The sequence below is a fragment of the Lipotes vexillifer genome, unplaced genomic scaffold (genome assembly GCF_000442215.2).
Source record: "Lipotes vexillifer unplaced genomic scaffold, Lipotes_vexillifer_v1.1 scaffold42, whole genome shotgun sequence".
Taxonomy (NCBI): Eukaryota; Metazoa; Chordata; class Mammalia; order Artiodactyla; family Lipotidae; genus Lipotes; species Lipotes vexillifer.
The window spans coordinates 514,877-534,775 of record NW_006783436.1 but is presented as its reverse complement, the minus strand read 5'-3'; the positions used below and the strand labels follow the sequence as shown (position 1 = coordinate 534,775).

The window sequence follows — 19,899 nt, the reverse complement described above, 5'->3', positions numbered from 1 at the left end:
GCTCTTGAAAGAGTGACATGATGCTTTTTGGTCTGGATGACCTTAGATTGTTCCAGAGTGTTTGGCCTTTTTGCTTTGCTTTCCTTGTAGACCTCGAACAGTGGCCCTTCCCAGAAAGGAGTGCCCAAGTCTTTTACATTCTGGTTCAGAGCCTACTCACCTACCTTGGGCCACATACTGCCTTAGGTGGGCTCATTTGACCCTCACAGTCAATCTATGATACAAGTATCAGCATATCTCTAAATTATTTGATCCCAGGTTGAAAAAACATCTTTAAAACCTAATAATATCCCATAGATGCACTTTGGTAAATGCTGCTTTAGATTTTACCATTTAGATGAATCCATTAGATGATTCCCAAGCTATAATATAATTTTAAGAGCCTTCTTGCCTTTCAAGCCAAATAACCACAGGGGCTTTTTGCTTTCTTCACTGAGGATTTAAAACACCACGGGGCATAAACGCCAAATCACTGAAAATGTGACCATGCTCTTACCCAAGTGGGTCTGCCCAAACTGGAGTGTTACTGTGCACATGACTCAGTGGCTGCTTGATTTGTAGGTTTGAATGTCACGCGGACAAGTTCTGAACTCTTGGAATTCCACTTCGTAATTCCCAGAAGTTCTGGGACACGAACCATTCAATTCTGATTTCTTTTCACCTCTTGCAGTTCCGTCATCCATTCTGGACTTGGTCGATGACCACCATGGCTCTAATGGGGGCCAGACAGTGAGATGCACAGCTGAAGGAACCCCTCTTCCTGATATTGAGTGGATGATTTGCAAGGATATTAAGAAGTATGGAAATCACACATTCCTTTTCCATTTGTGGTCAGAATGTTTCTTCCTTGGGACAAAGGACCTCAAGTGCATTTTACTTCTTTTGCTGGCCCTTTTTTTGTGTGTTTGTGATTCTTATTTGGCCTAAGTCTCATAAACTACAAGATAGGGTTCCGAACATGGACCTCGTGTGTGTGTGTGTGCATGCAGGCGTGCAGGTGCACTTCTGTGTTCTTGAGTAGCTGTAAGAAGGTCGACAGCTTTCAGCAGATTCTCAAAGGGTCTCTATTCTGAAAAGAGCCTGAATCTAAAGAACTGCTGTAAGAGGATTTTTACTACCCTGGCCCCCAGTTTCATCTCACATTTCATCTGTGGTGAATGTTATTTGGTGGTTAGACTGGCACGTGAAAATAAATGAAAGTACTGCCCAGGTGACTTCTCACTACCTGCTCTGTGGCGGGAGTTAAGGTACCCGTCCCTCCTTCAGCCCCCATCCCTCACCTTTCTCCGACGGGCACGTGAGCAGCACATTTGCACTCCCACCTGTAGTGACTGCTGTGCTCAGAAGCCTCATTGCTTCTCCTGGAGACGGAGACTCCTAGACCTACACCCCCCGCAGGCCACAAGGCAGCAGACTTGGATCCAGACTGGAGCTGGCATCGAGGTCTAACCCTAGTGACACCTGAGGGGGTCCTCACAGTGTGGGTGGAGAGAAGGGAGGGCAGCAGGCCTTTTCGGAGGGGTGGGACGTTGGGATAGTTAAACATTCTTGAAGTCCAGGTTGTTCATGGGTTCAAGGCTTGGGGTGGGTAGTTCTATTGGATTGAACTTGTTTATCTCTGCCTTGTCCTCATAACCAGTTAACTTTTAAACACCCACATGTAGCTCATTCTCTCTTGTAGAACAAGGTGTTGAATGTTAATCTGCACATAAAATAAGAAAATCGACCTGTAGCCCCCCCAGATGCAGACAAAGTCAGGGCTGCTTGCCGTCTTAGATGATTCTCACTGCTCCACCAACCCCCATGACTCTCCGTAATTGGCTCCATACCTATACCCTTTTTCCTCCGTCTCCAGATGTAATAATGAAACTTCATGGACGATTTTGGCCAACAATGTCTCAAACATCATCACGGAGGTCCACCCCCGAGACAGGAGCATGGTGCAGGGCCAAGTGACATTCGCCAAAGTGGAGGAAACCATTGCAGTGCGATGCCTAGCTAAGAATCTCCTCGGGGTGGGGAGCCGAGAGCTGAAGCTGGTGGCTCCCAGTGAGTAGCTCGCGGGTCAGGACAACGCCAAGTCAGCAGCCGAGCCCTTCCCCTCTCAAGCGGAACTTTGAATCCCAGATGGGGTCCCGTAGGAATGAAGGTCCCTCGGTGGAAATTCAGCTCCGGATGCTCTTAACGGGCCTTCTCTGGGCATCTGTGTGGGAGCCCTTTCTTTCAGATTCAAATCCCAAACCGCACTGTGCAGAGGCCCCTCGGCATTTTGCTTGTCTAGCCGTATACCCAGTCTCTTTGGTCTGAGCGTGTGGGGATGGAGGATGGGGAAGCAGGATCTTCCGCCTTATTGCTCTTCATAACAGTTGAGACAGGTGGAATTCTTAAAAAAAAAAAAAAAAAAAAATCAATGAAGCCAAAAGCAATATAAGTAAACGGTAACCTTTCAAAATAACTGAACTTGATTTTCTGCACTTACGTTCTAAACTTATGCTACTAATGGTAGCTCTCAATCTCACTTATTAATAGTTATATTCGAATTCATATTTTGTCCAGAAGGTTAATGTTGGAGGACCTTTGGGGAAAGTATTTTGTTCCCAACTGAATTTTGTCCCTTGCCCTTCTAAGGGAAGAGCTGGAGTAGTTTCATGCATGTAGATAACTGAGAGATGATCTTGCCCATCCCCCAAATAAGCCTGACAGCTCTTATGCTTCTCCACCAGTAGGGAAATATTTCTGGCCCAGAAACAGCCACCCTGCCTTCCTGCCCTCCCGCGTGTTTGTGCAAGTTCTCCACCATTGCCTCTCTCTCTCTCTGTCTCTCGTCCTCTAGCTCTGCGTTCTGAACTCACGGTGGCGGCCGCAGTCCTGGTGTTGTTGGTGATTGTAATCATCTCACTCATTGTCCTGGTTGTCATTTGGAAACAGGTAGATATTTTTTTTAAAGAACTAAAACTATTTGAAACCAATTAAGAACAAGAAGGAGAGCAACCTAGTTCAGGGCTTGGCCCAGAGAAGGAGCTCAGTAACAACATGATGAGTGAACGTTATTGAATCCTACTGTGTCCGGTCATTCTGCTGCTGCGGTTAAGCTTTGGTACATTCGGACGTTGGTAATTCACCAGTTACCTGTCCTGGTCATTTATAGAAACCAAGGTATGAAATTCGTTGGAGGGTCATTGAATCAATCAGCCCCGATGGACATGAATATATTTATGTGGACCCGATGCAACTGCCTTATGACTCGAGATGGGAGTTTCCAAGAGATGGACTAGTGCTTGGTAAGCTCCTACTGGGGTGATCTCCCAAGACTCCCTTTGATTTGTACGCAACTTTACTCTTTACAGGCCTGTGGAGGAATAAAGGATCTGCGCTTGTGCTTAGTAGAAGCTAAGCATTAGAAATTGGCTTTCAGAAATATTTTTCTCTCTTGAAAATGAGTTAATTGAATCACAGCAATGATTTGTTTTTACCTCCTTCCCTAGCAAATTACAGTTAAAGAACATTTTACAAAGGGAGAAGAGAATATGAGGAGGCCTGCCAAAGATACCCATCAAAGTGGCTTTGCTTTGGAAATGACACCAATTGAAAATGAGACGAATTTCTACAACTAAAAAGGAACAGATGAGAAATGAATGAGGACAATCGGAAAATATATTTTGACTCAGTACATTCTGAGGATTATTAGATACTTCTTTAAAATATAGAATATAAAAATATAGGTTCCTTTTAAAACAAACATGAAAAAATCATCAACCCAGCTTATCACAAACTTTTCAGTCGTGGGCTGAGACCAAGAACATGAAGCTTTAGTCCAAGGGATTTTTTTGGTTTTTTTAAAATCACATATTCTGAATGAATGAAAACAGGACAAAGGCAAATGAAAGTTAGAGCTAGAGGTTGTGTCGTCATGACTATTCTAACAGTATGTACTTGAGAGGATGCCAAAGGCATTTTAACATTATCCACTTGTCTCATTCCAAAGTACAGCCAAGTTAGGTCTTCTTACAGAGTTACTTAAACTGAAATCAAACAAGACACCCTATTCACATACCTATACCTGGGAACTAAGCTTTCTTTATTATATTTTCTCCCCTGTTTTACAAAAAGCGATGAGGAGCTTAGGGAAGTTAAAAAGTAATAAAACATGGAGAAAAAGGGCAACATCCCTAACGTACCAAGAGGCATTCCTGTGTCTCTCTGCTCCTGTGCGTTGTCAAGTTGCTAGGGAAGCAGCACCTTTCCAGGAACAGTTTCCAGCCATGCGGACATGCAGTCACAGGCAGTGTTGGCTGTTAGTGCCCTTTTATGAGCCGAGTCTTTCCCTGGCTTGGCAGAAACATCTGTTTTAGACTGTGAGCTCTTTTAAGAGTGGGGACCAGAGCTTCCATTTCATTTTGTATCTCCCAGCGTGTGGCAAAGTGTTGTGCTCCTAGGGCATGTTTAGCCTTTGCCCTTCCTCGTCTAAGAAACAGGCAGCAAGGGAGCCAGCCCGAAGTTGTCTTCATCACTGCTTAGAATCCGTGATGTCTTGAATACTGAAGTATTTCCAGTGGATAAAGGCTTATTGATGCAAAAGATGCCCCTGTTTGTGTGTGCGGAAAACAGAAGGGTAGAGAACCAGGAGGTTTGGGCCAGAGTCACAGAAAGCAAGTGCCTCAGAGCCCACGGTTTGGCCCGGTTCTCCAGCTGGTAGACAGAGTGCTCACACCAGCGAGGGCTACACCCTCTTTCTTCCCGCCTGTGTTTTCCTTTCCTTTGCCAATGTTATTTGACAAAAGCAGTTATACTAATTTCCTTCCCCGTGGGCTCAGTTCTGGTTTTGACATGATGACTTGGAGGAATCATTATGCTTCCTCCATATGGGAGAAACACCACCCAGCTGTGTACCCATGAGCACTGGCCGCGGTAAATGAAGCTGATGAGATGCTTGATTCTGCATGTGTTGATGGTGCTGGTTGCCCACAGGTCGTATCCTGGGCTCTGGTGCATTTGGGAAAGTGGTTGAAGGAACTGCCTATGGATTAAGTCGGTCCCAACCTGTCATGAAAGTAGCAGTGAAGATGCTAAAACGTAAGTGCCCCTTTCTGGGGATTTTTTGAACATGGAGATATTTAAGTAAATTGCTCAAAATCACACAGCCATTAAATGCCAAGTTTAGGACTAGATCTTGGTTCTTTTGACTCTAGGTTTTATGCATATTTAGATTCTTTTGTCAGTTAGTTTTATTTAGATTGTTCTTGTTGCCTTTATGTTGGAAAATCAAGAGTTATTTTTAGTGGCTTCTTTTTACCCTGAAGACTAGGGATTAGTTATTAGCATTTAGACTGAATCAGTTTCTCTTTTAGACTGTTGTTAAATAAAATGATGTCCAGTCGTAGGATTAGCCATGTTTTTGGCTTTTTCTGGGTAGTAAATAGTTTAGTTGAACCGATACGTGATTTATTTCTTCAATAGCCACAGCCAGATCCAGTGAAAAACAAGCTCTCATGTCTGAACTGAAGATAATGACCCACCTGGGGCCGCATTTAAACATTGTGAACTTGCTGGGAGCCTGCACCAAGTCAGGTAGGCTTGCTCACCTGAGAGTGAGGATTTTCATAGAGCACTACGGTTGTGAAGACTGTCTAGGCTTTTTAATTCCCAAACATGCCAGCAAATGTAAGTCCCTTGAATGGAGTTCTTGACTAGATTCTATCGAGGGAAGCTCACTGTTCTTGAGCAGCATCTCTTACCAGTGTAGACACGGTGTAATTCATGGCTCTTCTGTCCTTCATTTTCATGCTCATCTCCAACTGGTTTTGGACCCCACAGGCCCCATTTACATCATCACTGAGTACTGCTTCTATGGGGATTTGGTCAACTATTTGCATAAGAATAGGGACAGCTTCTTGAGCCGCCACCCAGAGAAGCCAAAGAAAGAGCTGGACATTTTTGGATTGAACCCTGCTGACGAAAGCACACGAAGGTAGGTGCGAAGAGAGACACTGTTGTGAATCGTCGTCTTATGAGCTTCACCAGTGGAGAGAACCCATGTCCTAATAGAGGCCATGTCTGCAGATTCAGTGCCAGGAGGTAGCAAGACTTAGAGTCAACTACCCTGCTCCATCATCCTGTAACATGGTGCTGAGAGATACCTGATGTCTGCAGGTGTTTTGAACCAGGATATCATGTTGGGGACAGGTTTCCTGATAGGTTTGAATGAGAGTGAGGGTTGGAATAGTTCTGGGAACCAGTTTGCTGTTTATGTGTGTTCTACTTAAGACCTCTAAATGCATCTCTGGCCAGGGATGCCCCAGTACTCATATCTTGTGAGAAACTTCTAAGTTTGAGATACTGGTCCTTGCTGAACCCTGTGCCTGTTAGTCAAGCCAATGAAGTGACGATCCCCACCGTAGCAGTCTAAAGTGGCTAAAAAGATCTCTGTAGATACGAAGTTCTGTAAGATCAGAAAGGACGTGAGTTCACTTCATATTAATTTACTCAATGGACACCAGATTGGTGCTAAGTTTATTGAGTAGCAGGATTTGTCTGCCCAAGCCACTTGGTCATGTGGTGCAGGTTTGTGGTCCGTGAACTGAAAAACAGAATAAAGACAGACACAGCTGAGTTGAGATGGTCCATGTGTTTGTGTGATCATTGATTGATGCTCATCCCCGCGACTAGACCACCCTCGTGAAGGGTACGGGTGGTTGTGCTTTTGTTCCCTGTGCCGCCCCCATGGCCACCACTGCCTCACATGTGGTGGGTACCTAGTTGTCATCTACTGGATGTCGGGCGATCACTCCAGAGGACAGCCTGGCTAAGGTTTCTTTTTCTGTTTTTACAGTTACGTTATTTTATCTTTTGAAAACAACGGTGACTACATGGACATGAAGCAAGCAGACACCACACAGTATGTCCCCATGCTGGAAAGGAAAGAAGTTTCTAAGTACTCAGACATCCAGAGAGCGCTGTATGATCGCCCAGCCTCATATAAGAAGAAATCCATGTTAGGTAAAGGTGTCTTTGCTTATGCTTTGGGTGTTGTGATCTTCCAGTGGTTTAATATGATACCTAAAATACTCAGAAGATGCTGAGCAGGCCTGGTAAGTAGGACCGCCAGGCCACATGGTTCCTAACTGCAGATCTGCACAACTGAGTCTGTGACATGTTTTTGAAGGTCTGTGGCCTGTGAATTGAAAAAAGAAAAAGAATAAAGATAGACCTAATGTAATAAATTTTTCAGACTTTAAATGTAATTATTTTATTTTATTAATTTTATCTTTCTGTCCAGTTTTATTCAGATATAATTGAGATACAGGACTGTGTAAGTTTAAGGTGCACAGCATAATGATTTGACTTACAAACATCATGAAATGATCACCACAGTAAGTGTAGTGAACATCCATCATCTCACACAGATGCAAAATAAAAGAAAAAGAAAAAAATTGTTTTCCTTGTGATGAGAATTCTTAGTATTTACTCTCTTAACTGTCATATATAATATACAGCAGTGTTAATTATATTGATCATGTTGTACATTATATCCCTGTAATGTACATTTTAAAATGTAGTCGTTTTAAAGAATTGTTTATTCTGACATAATGGTATCCATTTTTTGGTGTTAACGTGACTTTTTTTTTTTCTTCTTCTTTAAATGAAAGTATGGTGGTAGTTGATGTTTTTTCTCAGTACCCTTGGAAAAATTAAAAGCTGGCAATCTTATATTGGTTCCTAATATTTTTTTTAATTTAATTATATAAATCTCTAATATCTGTGAGTTCAATAGCCCTTGTTTTTAGCTTTGCTAATATCCAGTTTGTGTTAGAAACTGGAAAGTGGACAGTTTGAGGTTATATTTTCTGACAAGGGTGTTGGGTTTTGCTACTGAATGTTGTTTGAAGGAAGATCCGTTTGTTTTCAAAGCAGATGAGCATGTGGCAGGGTTGAATTGATTTGTAAACTCCGGGGAGCCTAGCTGATGCCCATAGCAGATGGACCACCCCACATCTGCTGGGGGGTGGTCCTTCCAGGTTTCTACTGTCATCACAGGCTTGGAGTGGGGAGGAGGCTGCTAGATAGATCTGACGATGCCTTGTTCCATAATCTTGTATTATTGGGTCTGAGAACCCCCGTTGGTCCCTGCAAAACGGTGTTGAGCTGTCATGGAAATTGTTTTGAAAATCATTAATGTAGTCTGGATGCTTTCAGGGTTCTTAAGTGAAAGGTATAGTCATTAAAAAAAGAATGTGCTTGTTTTGCAAAGCACAGTACAGAATAATATTTTCCACTCCTGCAGCTCCAAGGTCCATTCACATCTCATTGCCAACTGGGTAAACTTCCAAGCCCTTTTAAAAGATGAGCCAGTGAGTCTTGTCGGAACCAGTCCTTCCTTTCCCCTCCTGTATTGTTAAAAAATAGTTTACATTGCTTCCCAGGCTGGACGTGGCTCTAGATGTCAGGGGAACCTGATTCATGCTCAGCCCAGGCCCGGTTGGCAGGCAGACCATTGCTTTCTGGCTGGAAAAATGTGAAGGGCTGCAGCTACTCTTCACATGCCTGAACTTTTTCAAAAAGTGCTGAGAACTGCTGGCCTAGATTGCCTCCTTCCTCGAAAACCCTGGGACCCTTCCAGAGGGGACCAACTGGGGAAAGTGGACAAGTTACAAAGAAAGGGAACTACGCGCAAAGTCTTTGGCACTGACCTTTAAGATCGCTACCTCTAGTTGGACTGGTGGCTCATTTTATTCACAAAGTAAGCCAAGTACTATGAAGGTGGCTTTAAAAAGAAAAAAAAAGCAATTCCTAGAAGCTGCTTTTGTAAAGAGCCCTCGTGTACATTCCTTACGGAAGATTTGTGTGTGTGTGTGTGTGCGTGTTTAAAGTGGCTGAGGTGATTTGCTAACTAAGATTGAAAAAAGAAATTTGGGAGGCAAACAACAAAATATGTGTGAGAACGCATGATACTGGTCCTTATGGAATCATATATACTTATATATATACTTAAACCAGGTATGTGTTTCTACAGGTGTATTTCTTTCTAAAGAGAGCACTTTTGCATATTTTACACACCCCCCTGTGAGGTTTAGAAACTGTAACAAGATGATCTTAAGTGTGTTCTTTGGACAAGCCTCCGCAGTCTGACGAGTGGCGCAGCCCTTCGGGAGTATCAAGGTGGGTGATGTTTCATGCTGTCCGCCAGCACCAACACACTTAATTCCTTTCCTGCAGACTCAGAAGTCAAAAACCTCCTTTCGGATGATAACTCAGAAGGCCTTACTTTGTTGGATTTGTTGAGCTTTACCTATCAAGTTGCCCGAGGAATGGAGTTTTTGGCTTCAAAAAATGTAAGTGTATTCAGGGGACAGAGACTTCTTTAGACCCAGGCCACAGATCTGAGCAAGGTGAGCGTGGAAGGGAGATCGTGGAGAAGCCTGTAGCAATGGCTGCTTCTCTCTTCCTCATCCCCAAAGCAGAGCGGGGCATCCAACAGGATCAGGTGTCTACTTTTCTCCAGAGCTTTGTTCCTCTCGGGAGGGACTGGGATGAGAGCCTGAGAGAGGGGAGCTCTTTATGCCAGGACAGCCCCCCTGAGGCTGTGTGCCAGGCAGCTCCAAGCGCCCGCATGAAGTGGCCGGTCTTGCAGGGGTGATGCTGTCTAGCGCAGGTGGATTGACACTCCCCGTCATTTCTTCCCTTTCTGCGCAGTGTGTCCACCGGGACCTGGCCGCTCGCAATGTCCTCCTGGCGCAAGGGAAGATTGTGAAGATCTGTGACTTTGGCCTGGCCAGAGACATCATGCATGATTCGAACTACGTGTCAAAAGGCAGCGTACGTGCTCGCACCTTGTTTGGCGTGCTCGCCCTCCCTCACTTGCATCTCTGAAAGCAGGTGTTGCTTCCAGCCATTCAGTGGCCAGATTTTTAACACAGAGTCCATGACATTCATGAATGGGCTCCAGGGGTCAGTATGAAAAGCACAGGCTCTACAGACAGACTCCCTGGGTGTGAGCACCATCTCCAGCACCTACTAGTGTGGGGACTTGGGGCAAGTTACTTGGCCTTTCTGTACCTCGGTTTCCCTATCTGTATCAGGGAAGTGACATTAGTACCTATCTCCTGAGTTGCTGCAGAGTATTAGATCACTGGATTCATGTAAAATGCTTAGGAGAGTGCCTGGCACGTACAAAGCAGCCCGTAAGTGTTAAGTTATTAATATGTAAGTTGTGCACTTATTTCCAAGGAGAGCACCTCTTTTATCAAATTTTCAAATGGTGTCTATGACCCCTAAAATGTTAAAGCCATTTGAGTTAATACATCTTAGAGGCGTAGTTTCCTTAAAGATAGTCATTCTGTCCTACACTTGAACCTTCTCCCCGCTCTTTCTCATAGTTCAGAAATGTAACTGGCTCTCCGGTCACTAGGTCTGTTCTTAATTTTGTTCCTAGGAAGACCTGAAAATAGGGGACAGGTCCATTCAGGGCTCACGCTCTTGGGGTAGAAATTAAGGATTAAATATCTTGGCATGTTATTCCTTGGAAGGGTGTAAGAGGCAGCAGTGACCATCCATCATTCGTTAAATACGTACTGAGCACCCACTAGGTGCCAGGCCCTCCTGAGTGCCGAGAGTACAGAAGTGAACTAAAGAGACACTCCTGTGGGGCAAGGTTGCCAGTGCAAGCTATAAGCCTCGAGAGAACCCCTTTCTATCCCTGCTGCTGTAGATCATAGCTGCATGTGCTGGGTTTAACGTCCTCCCCGCTTCCCTGCAGACCTTTCTCCCGGTGAAGTGGATGGCTCCTGAGAGCATCTTCGATAACCTCTACACCACACTGAGCGACGTCTGGTCTTACGGCATTCTGCTCTGGGAGATCTTTTCCCTCGGTATGGGCCTGACATCTCTGCTTGTTTGGGTTGTTCTGGAACAACACTGAGAGGGAGGTGCTGTGTTTTCCAAGCTCCAGGATGTAAACAACGTTAAGATACCTAGCGTGGGTCAGGTGCACTGCAGCCGATTCACATGTTGTGCACATACGCTGGCTAGTGTGTGTCCGAGCAGACCGAGAAGGGGTCTTGGGGAACTGTGCCCTCACCCCTGGCCTTTGCCCCCCTTCTCCTTCGAGCTACATCAGAGGGACTGTCTCCTACTGGAAATGCTCCTGATGACATTCACTCACCTGCTGCTTCTTCACCTTGGACTTTGGGTTAAGTGGGTTCACCAGTGGGGACTCGCCCTCCCTCACCTCATGGTGATGGACACTCAGTGAAAGCCGAGCAGTGAGGGAAGGGGAATGGTGACTCCCTTCCTGGTCATCATTCTGGAGGAGAGAAACCGTCTAGTCATTCAGTAAGTCAGGCACAGGTTACTGAAGAACACAGGTGCCCCGAGCTACCAGGTGAGGGCCCTGCGAGGGGGTGATTCACGGCCCTGACTTCCAGACAGTTCACCTGGGGAGATGGAACTCACACATTTAATGATAAGCTGTGTGGTCCTGATTTAAAATTGTAATGGAAGCTCAGAGAACAGAGGAGTCCTGGAGTAGTTTTGGAAGGAAACTAAACTTGACCTGGCCTTGGCCACAGAAATGTGAAATGTTTCATGAATCCACCATTGTCCTGATGTGACAGTAAAGGGCTTTCCCTGCCTGTTCTCCTTTTTCGACCCTAGTTCATCCCTCCATAGATGTCACTGTGGGTCACCCAAGCATGTGGCTTAACTGAGTCTCGTATCCTGTTACAAACAGAGAATTATCTAGACATTTCAAGACTGCTGCCTTAATGATTTGAACATGTCTGATGGAAGTGACTTTCCATTGGGCAAGGCTGTGAAATCAAGCAGATGATAACACTTAATTTCTTTGGAAGAACCGATGCTTCAAGGCGGGGATCCCCAAACATTTTCTAAAGGTGCCAAGCGTTTCAACAGTGTACCACACACTCGTCAGTCCTGGTCATTTTCTTCTTGGGTCCTCAGGTGGCACACCCTACCCTGGCATGATGGTGGATTCTACTTTCTACAATAAGATCAAGAGTGGGTACCGGATGGCCAAGCCTGACCACGCCACCAGTGAAGTGTGAGCCCCCTTGCTATCCCGTGGGCCTGTGTTCATGCCCGGTGGGGCTATGGGGGTAGGGGGTGCCCTGACGTTCCTCCCTGTGCCCACTGTGAGTCCTGTGCTTCTCCAGCTACGAGATCATGGTAAAGTGCTGGAACAGTGAGCCAGAGAAGAGACCCTCCTTTTACCACCTGAGTGAGATTGTGGAGAATCTGCTGCCTGGACAATATAAAAAGGTTTGTCTGAGCCTCTTAAGATGGGTGGGTGGAAAGGAATGGGCAAAGGGAGGAGTCAACAGCCGGTCATTGCACAGGAGAGCAGTACTGTTCAACACTATTTTAAAGGAGCGTTTTCAAAGGAGGAAAAAGATTGTGTGAATCCAGTGGCCGGGGCTTCAGGGAGTGCTCCCTGGGCCCTTGGTAGCAATGATGAGTAGAAACCCTCCTCTTCCTGCACGGCTCCCTTTCATCCTGAGTGTGCAACACCTGTAAGCACTTCATTCTCCATATGTTTGAGTATCTGAAGCTACTGTGCAGTTAGAAGTCTCAGAGCATCCACAGCCATTAAATCGCTAATTTGAATGCACTTAAATCCATGCGAAATTGGCTTTTACCAGCCGACTGGAAGGAACAACCTCAGCTGTTATCTGTGGCTCCAGCTGGTTTTTTGTGGAATAGGAAGCATTGTTCAAAGGAACAAATATAATTTCATGGAACCAAGCAGGATACGGTAATGAATGAAACAAATTTTTGCTGAGATGCTGAGAAGGAAACCCAGACACACTTGTGTCATAAACTCAGTTTCTTAGATTCAGTCACCATGTAGGTTTTCCATACTTATTGCTTCTCTTCCTTCTTCTCAAGGAAGAGCAGTGTTAGCTGAACTGGAAGTTAAATACTTTTGTTTATCGATTATCTCGCTGCCCCTTACAACTGCCATAAGGGAGGCAGAAGGAAGGAAGGAAATTAACGATAGGAAAGTCAGAGACACTCTGGTTGGTGAAATTGTGTTGATGGGAACGGACTGGAGCTATTGTTGAAAATGGGGTCTTTTTTAGATCAATGGTCCCTAAGTTTTGAATTACATTTCTCCAGTGTTTGGGGATTAGGAAGATTTCTGGTATGGTGCTCCCAGTGGAAGCCCTGTTCACCTCTTATTGGGACCCATCCAAGCCCTGGAGAGACTGTGTGATGTGGAGGACCAGAAGGGTCCATGCTAGTCCCAGAGAAGGGAGTGTGTGCGTATGGGGACACAGCTGTAGCTACTGACTGAGAAGGGGTTCTTGGTATCTCAAGACCTACCAGCAGGAGATCTCTGCCACGGGTGGCCCTTTCTTCATGTTACACATCTCCGGGGAACAGTTAACACCTGACTCTCCTTCAGTTGTCAACAGTTAAAAAATAGTAAGCTCTGAGCATCTGTGTTCTTTTTTGCAGTTCTGTCATGTCAGTAACCCTTGAGTAACTATGTGAAATGAACATTTGCAGAGTTATGAAAAGATCCACCTGGACTTCCTGAAGAGTGACCATCCCGCCGTGGCACGTATGCGCGTGGACTCCGACAATGCGTACATTGGCGTCACCTACAAAAACGAGGAGGACAAGCTGAAGGACTGGGAGGGTGGCCTCGACGAGCAGAGGCTGAGCGCAGACAGTGGCTACATCATCCCTCTGCCTGACATCGACCCTGTTCCTGAAGAGGAAGACCTGGGCAAAAGGAACAGACACAGGTAGACACGAGACCTCAGCTTTCCACCGAGCTCTCTCTCTCCCCTCCCCTCCCCCAGCGCACCTGAAAGGGAAGGAGCCATTGCCCCATTGTGAGGCCCTCCTGGTGCTGAATCTGTCCTGGGGGAGCCAGTGGCAGAACCCCCAGGGGTCTGTTTAGTTTTGAAAATGCTTCCCAGATGATTCTTTAAATTTTTTTTTTTTTTTTAGTTTACTCAAATATAGTTGTCTTACAATATTATATTAGTGTCAAGTGTTCAACATAGTGGTTTTATATTTTTATAGATTATACACCATATAAAGTTATTATAAATTATAGATTATTTCCCTATATGTGCTGTATATTCCATCCCTGTGATTTATTTATTTTATAACTGGTAGTTTGTACCTTTTAATCCCATTCACCTACTTTGCCCCTCTCCCCTCTGGTAACCACTAGTTTTTTCTCTGTGAGTCTGTTTTTGTTTTGTTTGTTAATTTGTTTTGATTTTTTAGTTTCCACATACACATGAAAACATACAGTATTTGTCTCTGACTCATTTCACTAAGTATAACACCCTCCAGGTCCATTCACGTCCAGGTCCATTCACGTTGTCACAAATGGCAAGATTTCATTCTTTTTTATGGCTGAGTATTTCATTGTGTATATATACCGTATCTTCCTTATCCATTCGTCGGTCGATGGGCACTTAGGTTGCTTCCATATCATGGCTATTGTAAATAATGCTGTTAAGAGCACTGGGGTGCCCATATCTTTCCGAATTAGTGTTTTCATCTTCTTTGGATAAATACCGATAAGTGGAACTGCTGCGTCGTATGGTAGTTCTATTTTTAATTTTTTGAGGAACCTCTATATTGTTTTCCATAGTGGTTGCACCAATTTACATTCCCACTAACAATGTACTAGGGTTTTCTTTTTTCCACATCCCACCACCACTTGTTATTTCTTGTCTTTTTGATGATAGCCATTCTGACAGGTATGAGGTGATATCTCATTGTGGTTTTGATTTGCATTTCCCTGATGATTAGTGATGTTGAGCATCTTTTCATGTGCCTGTTGACCATCTGTATGCCTTCTTTGGAAAAATGCTTATTCAGGTCCTCTGCCCAATTTTTAATTGGATTGTTTGGGGTTTTTTTGTTTGTTTGTTTGTTTGTGTTTTTGTGGTACGCGGGCCTCTCACTGTTGTGGCCTCTCCCGTTGCGGAGCAACAGGCTCCGGACGCGCAGGCTCAGCGGCCACGGCTCACAGGCCCAGCCGCTCCGCGGCATGTGGGATCTTCCCGGACCGGGGCACGAACCCATGTCCCCTGCATTGGCAGGCAGACTCTCAACCACTGCGCCACCAGGGAAGCCCTGTTTGGGGTTTTTTGATATTGAGTTGTATGAGTTCTTTATGTATTTTGGTTATTAATCCCTTATCAGACATATTGTTTGCAAATATCTTCTCTCATTCAGTAGGTTCCCTTTTCATTTTGTAATTGGTTTCCTTTGCTGTGCAAAAGGTTTGATCAGGTCCCATTTGTTTATTTTTGTTGTTGTTGCTCTTGGCTGAGGAGACAGATCCAAAAACATATTGCTTAGACCAATGTCAAAGAGTGTACTGCCTATATTTGCTCCCTGGAGCTTGTGGAGGTCTAGGCCAGGAAGGGACATGTTTCCCTGATGGAGAGCCTTTGACCTAAGTCCTCAAATAATTTGATCAAACTGACACAGCAACTATGATTACTGAAATAATATAAGCCTCTCTTGCTGTTCTTTTTCTTTTTTCTTTTTTCTTTTCTTTTTTGGCCCCACAGCACGTGGGTGGGATCTTGTGGGATCTTAGTTCCCCGACCAGGGATCTAACCCACATCCCCTGCAGTGGAAGCTTGGAGTCTTAACCAATGGACCACCAGAGAAATCCTTCTTGCTGTTTTCTTATTTAGTTTCTTAATTCAGACCGAGGAGAAAGTTGAGAGGCGGACTGTAAGGGGCTATTTGACGCTACATCAGTGGTTTCATTCATTCATTCATTCATTCATGCTACATTGGGTCTTTGTTGCTGCGCCTGGGATTTCTCTAATTGTGGAGAGCGGGGGCTACTCTTCATTGTGGTGCGTGGGCTTCTCATTGCGGTGGCTTCTCTTGTTGCGGAGCACGGGCTCTAGGCGTGCGGGTTTCAGTAGTTGTGGCGCACGGGCTTAGTTGCTCTGCGGCATGTGGTATCTTCCCCACCCAGGGCTCAAACCCATGTTCCCAGCATTGGCAGGCGGATTCTTAACCACTGCGCCACCAGGGAAGTCCCCATCAGCGGTTTTAAACCCTGGCTGCAAGTTGGAACCACCTGGGGAGATTTGATAACTACTGCTATAGAAGCCTCACCCAGGCCAACAAATGATAATCTCTGGGAGTGAGGCACAAAGCACTCTCTGGCTGATTTGTTCTTTCTTTCTTTCTAACTTTGTATTATGGAAGATTTCTAACATGCATAATTCAAACAGTATAGTGAACTGTCAGGTACCCACCACTCGACTTCAGTGTTGATGAACCCATGACCTGTCTGCTTGCGTAGCCATATCTACTCCTCCTCCACCACTTCACTCTGGATTATTTTGAAGCAGATCCTAGACATCATATCATTTCACCCATAATATTTCAGCATACATCTCAAAAAGATAAGGGCTCTATTTTTAAAAATAACTATAGTTATTAAAAATAACTACAGTACCATTATTTCACCCCCCAAATTGACAATAAATAGTTAAAAGCATCAGATATCCAGTCAGTGTTCAAATTTCCTTGATTCTCTCATAAATATTATTTTACATTTAGTTTGTTCTGTTCAAGACCCAAATAAGAGTCACACGTTGACATTGGTCGATAGAGCTCTATAAGTTCGTTCTGCCTCTTTTAGCCCCTTTGCATGTTGTTTGTGTAAAAACCAGAGCATTTGCCTGTAGAGTTCCCACATTCAGAATTTTGCTGCTTGCATTACTGTTGTGAGTTTTATCATATGCTTCTGTCTCCTATATTTGTTGGAAATTGGTAGTTAGTCTAGAGGCTTGATCTGACTCAGTAGATTTTTGGTAAATGTGCTTCAAAGATGATGCTGTGTACAGGAGGTACATGCTGTACCGTTGTCTCTTTTTGTGACAATAGCAGCCACTGGTGATCATACCTAGTAGACCCATTAATTTATTACCAGCGTGATGCCAATGCACAGCCAGCACTAGAACCGTTGGTTTGTATGGTCCAGGTGGAGGGGCCGTGCCCCACTTCCTTGCTCTCTTTGCATAACCCTTGGACAGAGGCAGGAGAAGGTAGGTGGTGATAGTGGCCCCCGGTTCAAGGTCCAAGTTGCTTATGAGTTTCTCTCTCTCTCTCTTCATTCAGGATATCGCTGTCTCTTTGTCATTCAGTTGAATACATATAAATATATAGGCAGAAGCACATGACATTATTATTTTGGAGGCTTATAACTGTGACCTCTCTCAACCAATTTAGGTATAAGATATAGACAGCCCTTGTTTATGTGTATGCACCAGGTAATTTTAAAAGTATAGTTTTTGTTTGTTTTTGTGATGAGATTTGGAGATGGGGAAAAGTGGGCTGTCTGACTTACCTTTCTATTTATCCTCTGCTCAGAACAATTTTTAAATGTGTTTATGTTCCTTTAGTAAACAGTGTTTCTCCAAGTTTTGGGTAGTTTTTGTAGAACTTCTTGGGGGTGGGAAGAAGGTTGAACAGTGGGTCTTGGGGTGCTCACTATACCCCAGATCTGTCATCCATTTGGTTACTTTGTGTTTGAGGGCCTTGAATATTTCAACTGTATAAAAGGGTTCTGCTTCTAAATAAAGTTAGAAAATCACTTTGGGATAAATAACATAAGAAAGGTGCCAAGAACTGTTCTAGGGGTATACAAGGCTTCAGAATTTGACATGTATTCCACAGAGAGAGCAATTCTAGTTGGTAGTTAGTTGTTGTGTTAGAAAACTGGGACTTCTGTAAGGGTGATACATTTGGTTTTCTCTGAATCACACAAAGTATGTCCCAAATGATTACACTAGGTCAGTGAGACTGTGGCCCTGACAGGTGGGCTGAGATGGTGAGTGTCTTAGCTTGTGCTGCCTTAACACAGTACCACAGACTAAGGGGCTTAAACAACAGGAATTTCTCACAGTTCTGGAAGCTGGAAATTCAAGATCAAGGTGTTGGCAGGTTTGGTTTCTCCCAAGGCCTCTCTCCTTGGCTTGCACATGGCCACCTTCTTGCTGTGTCCTCACATGGGCTTTTTCTGTGTGTGCATCTCTGGTGTCTCTTCTTATAAGGACACCAATCCTACTGGGCTAGGGCCCCATCCTTATGACTTCGTTTAACCTTAATTACCTCCTTAAAGGTCCTGTCTCCACATTTGTCACATTGGGGGTTGGGGCTTCAACATATGAATTTGGTGGGATACAGTTCAGCCCATAAAAGAAGGGGGATTCCAGATCTGGGATGGGATGCTCTGGGTGTAGGCAGGCAGGAGTGAGCATGGTGGTCTTGTGGAACACCCTCCTCAGGCTCAGGATGCTTGGCCTTGGGAGGCGAGTGGGCCTGAGAAAGAAAGGGCCTTGCTGTAGAGGACTTGGGGATGCTAGGTCAGAGCCTATCAGGAGTCAGGTCCTGGGCTTCAAGACGAGCACTGTGGCTTGGGAACCAGAAATAAGCCCAGTCATCAGCATTAGGAGCCCCCGTCCGTGAAGCCTGATGAGCAGCAAGGATGATGTGGTGCTGAGTCTTGGTGGAAGCTAGCTTCTTCTGTGCTCACAGTCCAGCCATCGGCCAAGGTCCCAGGAACTGGGTTTGGCCTCTTGGGGAGAGAGGCTGCCAGGACTAGATGGTTATTAAGACCAGCCAAGTGGACTAGGGTTCACAGTGAGGCTGTAGGACCAGGGTATAAGTGGGGAGGGAAGGTGGAGTACAGACTAGGAACTGAGCAAAATCTCAGTCTTAAGGAAGGGCCCAACCTGGAGGGTTATGAAGGGGAACTCAGTCCAGTAGCCCCATACGTTCTAAGAGCTCTCTGGGCCACAGGGGCCCCACAGTGGAGGGTAGCAGACTGCTTCCCGTGGGCTTCTGTTGGCCAGGCCTGGTTCTCTGCTTGGAAACTGATATGGAAAGGAGGGGAGAGAGGTAGGAAAGGGGTGAGAGCCTCTGTTTTGGTATGCATGTGTGAGACTCCGTCATGTGGCCACCCAGCTGATGGTATGGTTTCTATGCCGTGTGTGTAGCATGGTGCTGCAGCCTCGCCATGAGGAGGTGAAGCCATGGTCCTGCCTATCAGCAGGTGATAATCTGCTTGGAGCTAAAAGAGATACATGAAAATTTAGCAACACAGGGCAGGATAATAGTAAGAGAGTAAGAGTTCAGAGAAGGGAAGACAGGCAATAGTGACAGTCTTGGAGACTCTAGACAATATTTTCTAAAATTTTTTGTGAAAAATTTTAAGTGTCCAGAAAAATTGTAAGACTATATCTACCACTTAGATTTAGCTGTTGTTAACACTGTATCACATTTGCTTTACCTATATATTATATATATAATATACATATAGATGGTAGGCGTTGTGTGTATCACAAACATACACTCATACTTTTTTTTCTTGCTAAGTCACCTGAAACAAAATCATTTGAAATTCCAGCACACATCTCCTAAGAATAAGGAGACTCTCCTACATAGCCATAATAGCATGACCACACATGAGAAAATTGACAACAATTCCTTGATATCATCTAATATCCGGGCCCTATTCAAATTCAGAGTTTGGATAACAGCAACAATAATCATAACTAACATTTATCGAGCACTTATTATGTGCTAGGTACTCTGCTCAGTGCTGTATGGTTATTGCCTTACTGCTGTATTTAATCTCCCTAACAAACAGGAATATTGTCAGGCATTGTTGTCATCTCATTTTATAGGCAAGGAAACAAGTTGAGGTTAAGGGACTTGTGTGAAGTCCCACAGCTGGTAAGTGGTGGACCATTCCAGATCTAAGGCTTTCTGACTCTAGAACTCCCTTCTCAGACCCTACTCTAGTAAGTAAAGAGCCTTCACCTGGGCCTTTAGGACTCAAGGCGGGATTGGGTGTAAGAGGAGGGGGGCATTCCT

General features: G+C 44.8%; 1 protein-coding gene across 1 annotated transcript in view; it reads left to right on the top strand.

Annotated features, from left to right (window-relative positions):
* PDGFRA (platelet derived growth factor receptor alpha) overlaps nucleotides 1-19,899 on the top strand; it is a 46,862-nt gene that overhangs the window by 23,018 nt on the left and 3,945 nt on the right. The window contains exons 9-22 of the mRNA XM_007456076.1: nucleotides 671-797; nucleotides 1,856-2,049; nucleotides 2,834-2,928; nucleotides 3,149-3,281; nucleotides 4,969-5,073; nucleotides 5,458-5,568; nucleotides 5,815-5,968; nucleotides 6,830-6,996; nucleotides 9,214-9,329; nucleotides 9,691-9,813; nucleotides 10,754-10,865; nucleotides 11,956-12,055; nucleotides 12,168-12,273; nucleotides 13,525-13,766. Coding sequence (XP_007456138.1) covers nucleotides 671-797; nucleotides 1,856-2,049; nucleotides 2,834-2,928; nucleotides 3,149-3,281; nucleotides 4,969-5,073; nucleotides 5,458-5,568; nucleotides 5,815-5,968; nucleotides 6,830-6,996; nucleotides 9,214-9,329; nucleotides 9,691-9,813; nucleotides 10,754-10,865; nucleotides 11,956-12,055; nucleotides 12,168-12,273; nucleotides 13,525-13,766 — 1,885 coding nt within the window. The remainder of the gene's footprint in view (nucleotides 1-670; nucleotides 798-1,855; nucleotides 2,050-2,833; nucleotides 2,929-3,148; nucleotides 3,282-4,968; nucleotides 5,074-5,457; nucleotides 5,569-5,814; nucleotides 5,969-6,829; nucleotides 6,997-9,213; nucleotides 9,330-9,690; nucleotides 9,814-10,753; nucleotides 10,866-11,955; nucleotides 12,056-12,167; nucleotides 12,274-13,524; nucleotides 13,767-19,899) is intronic.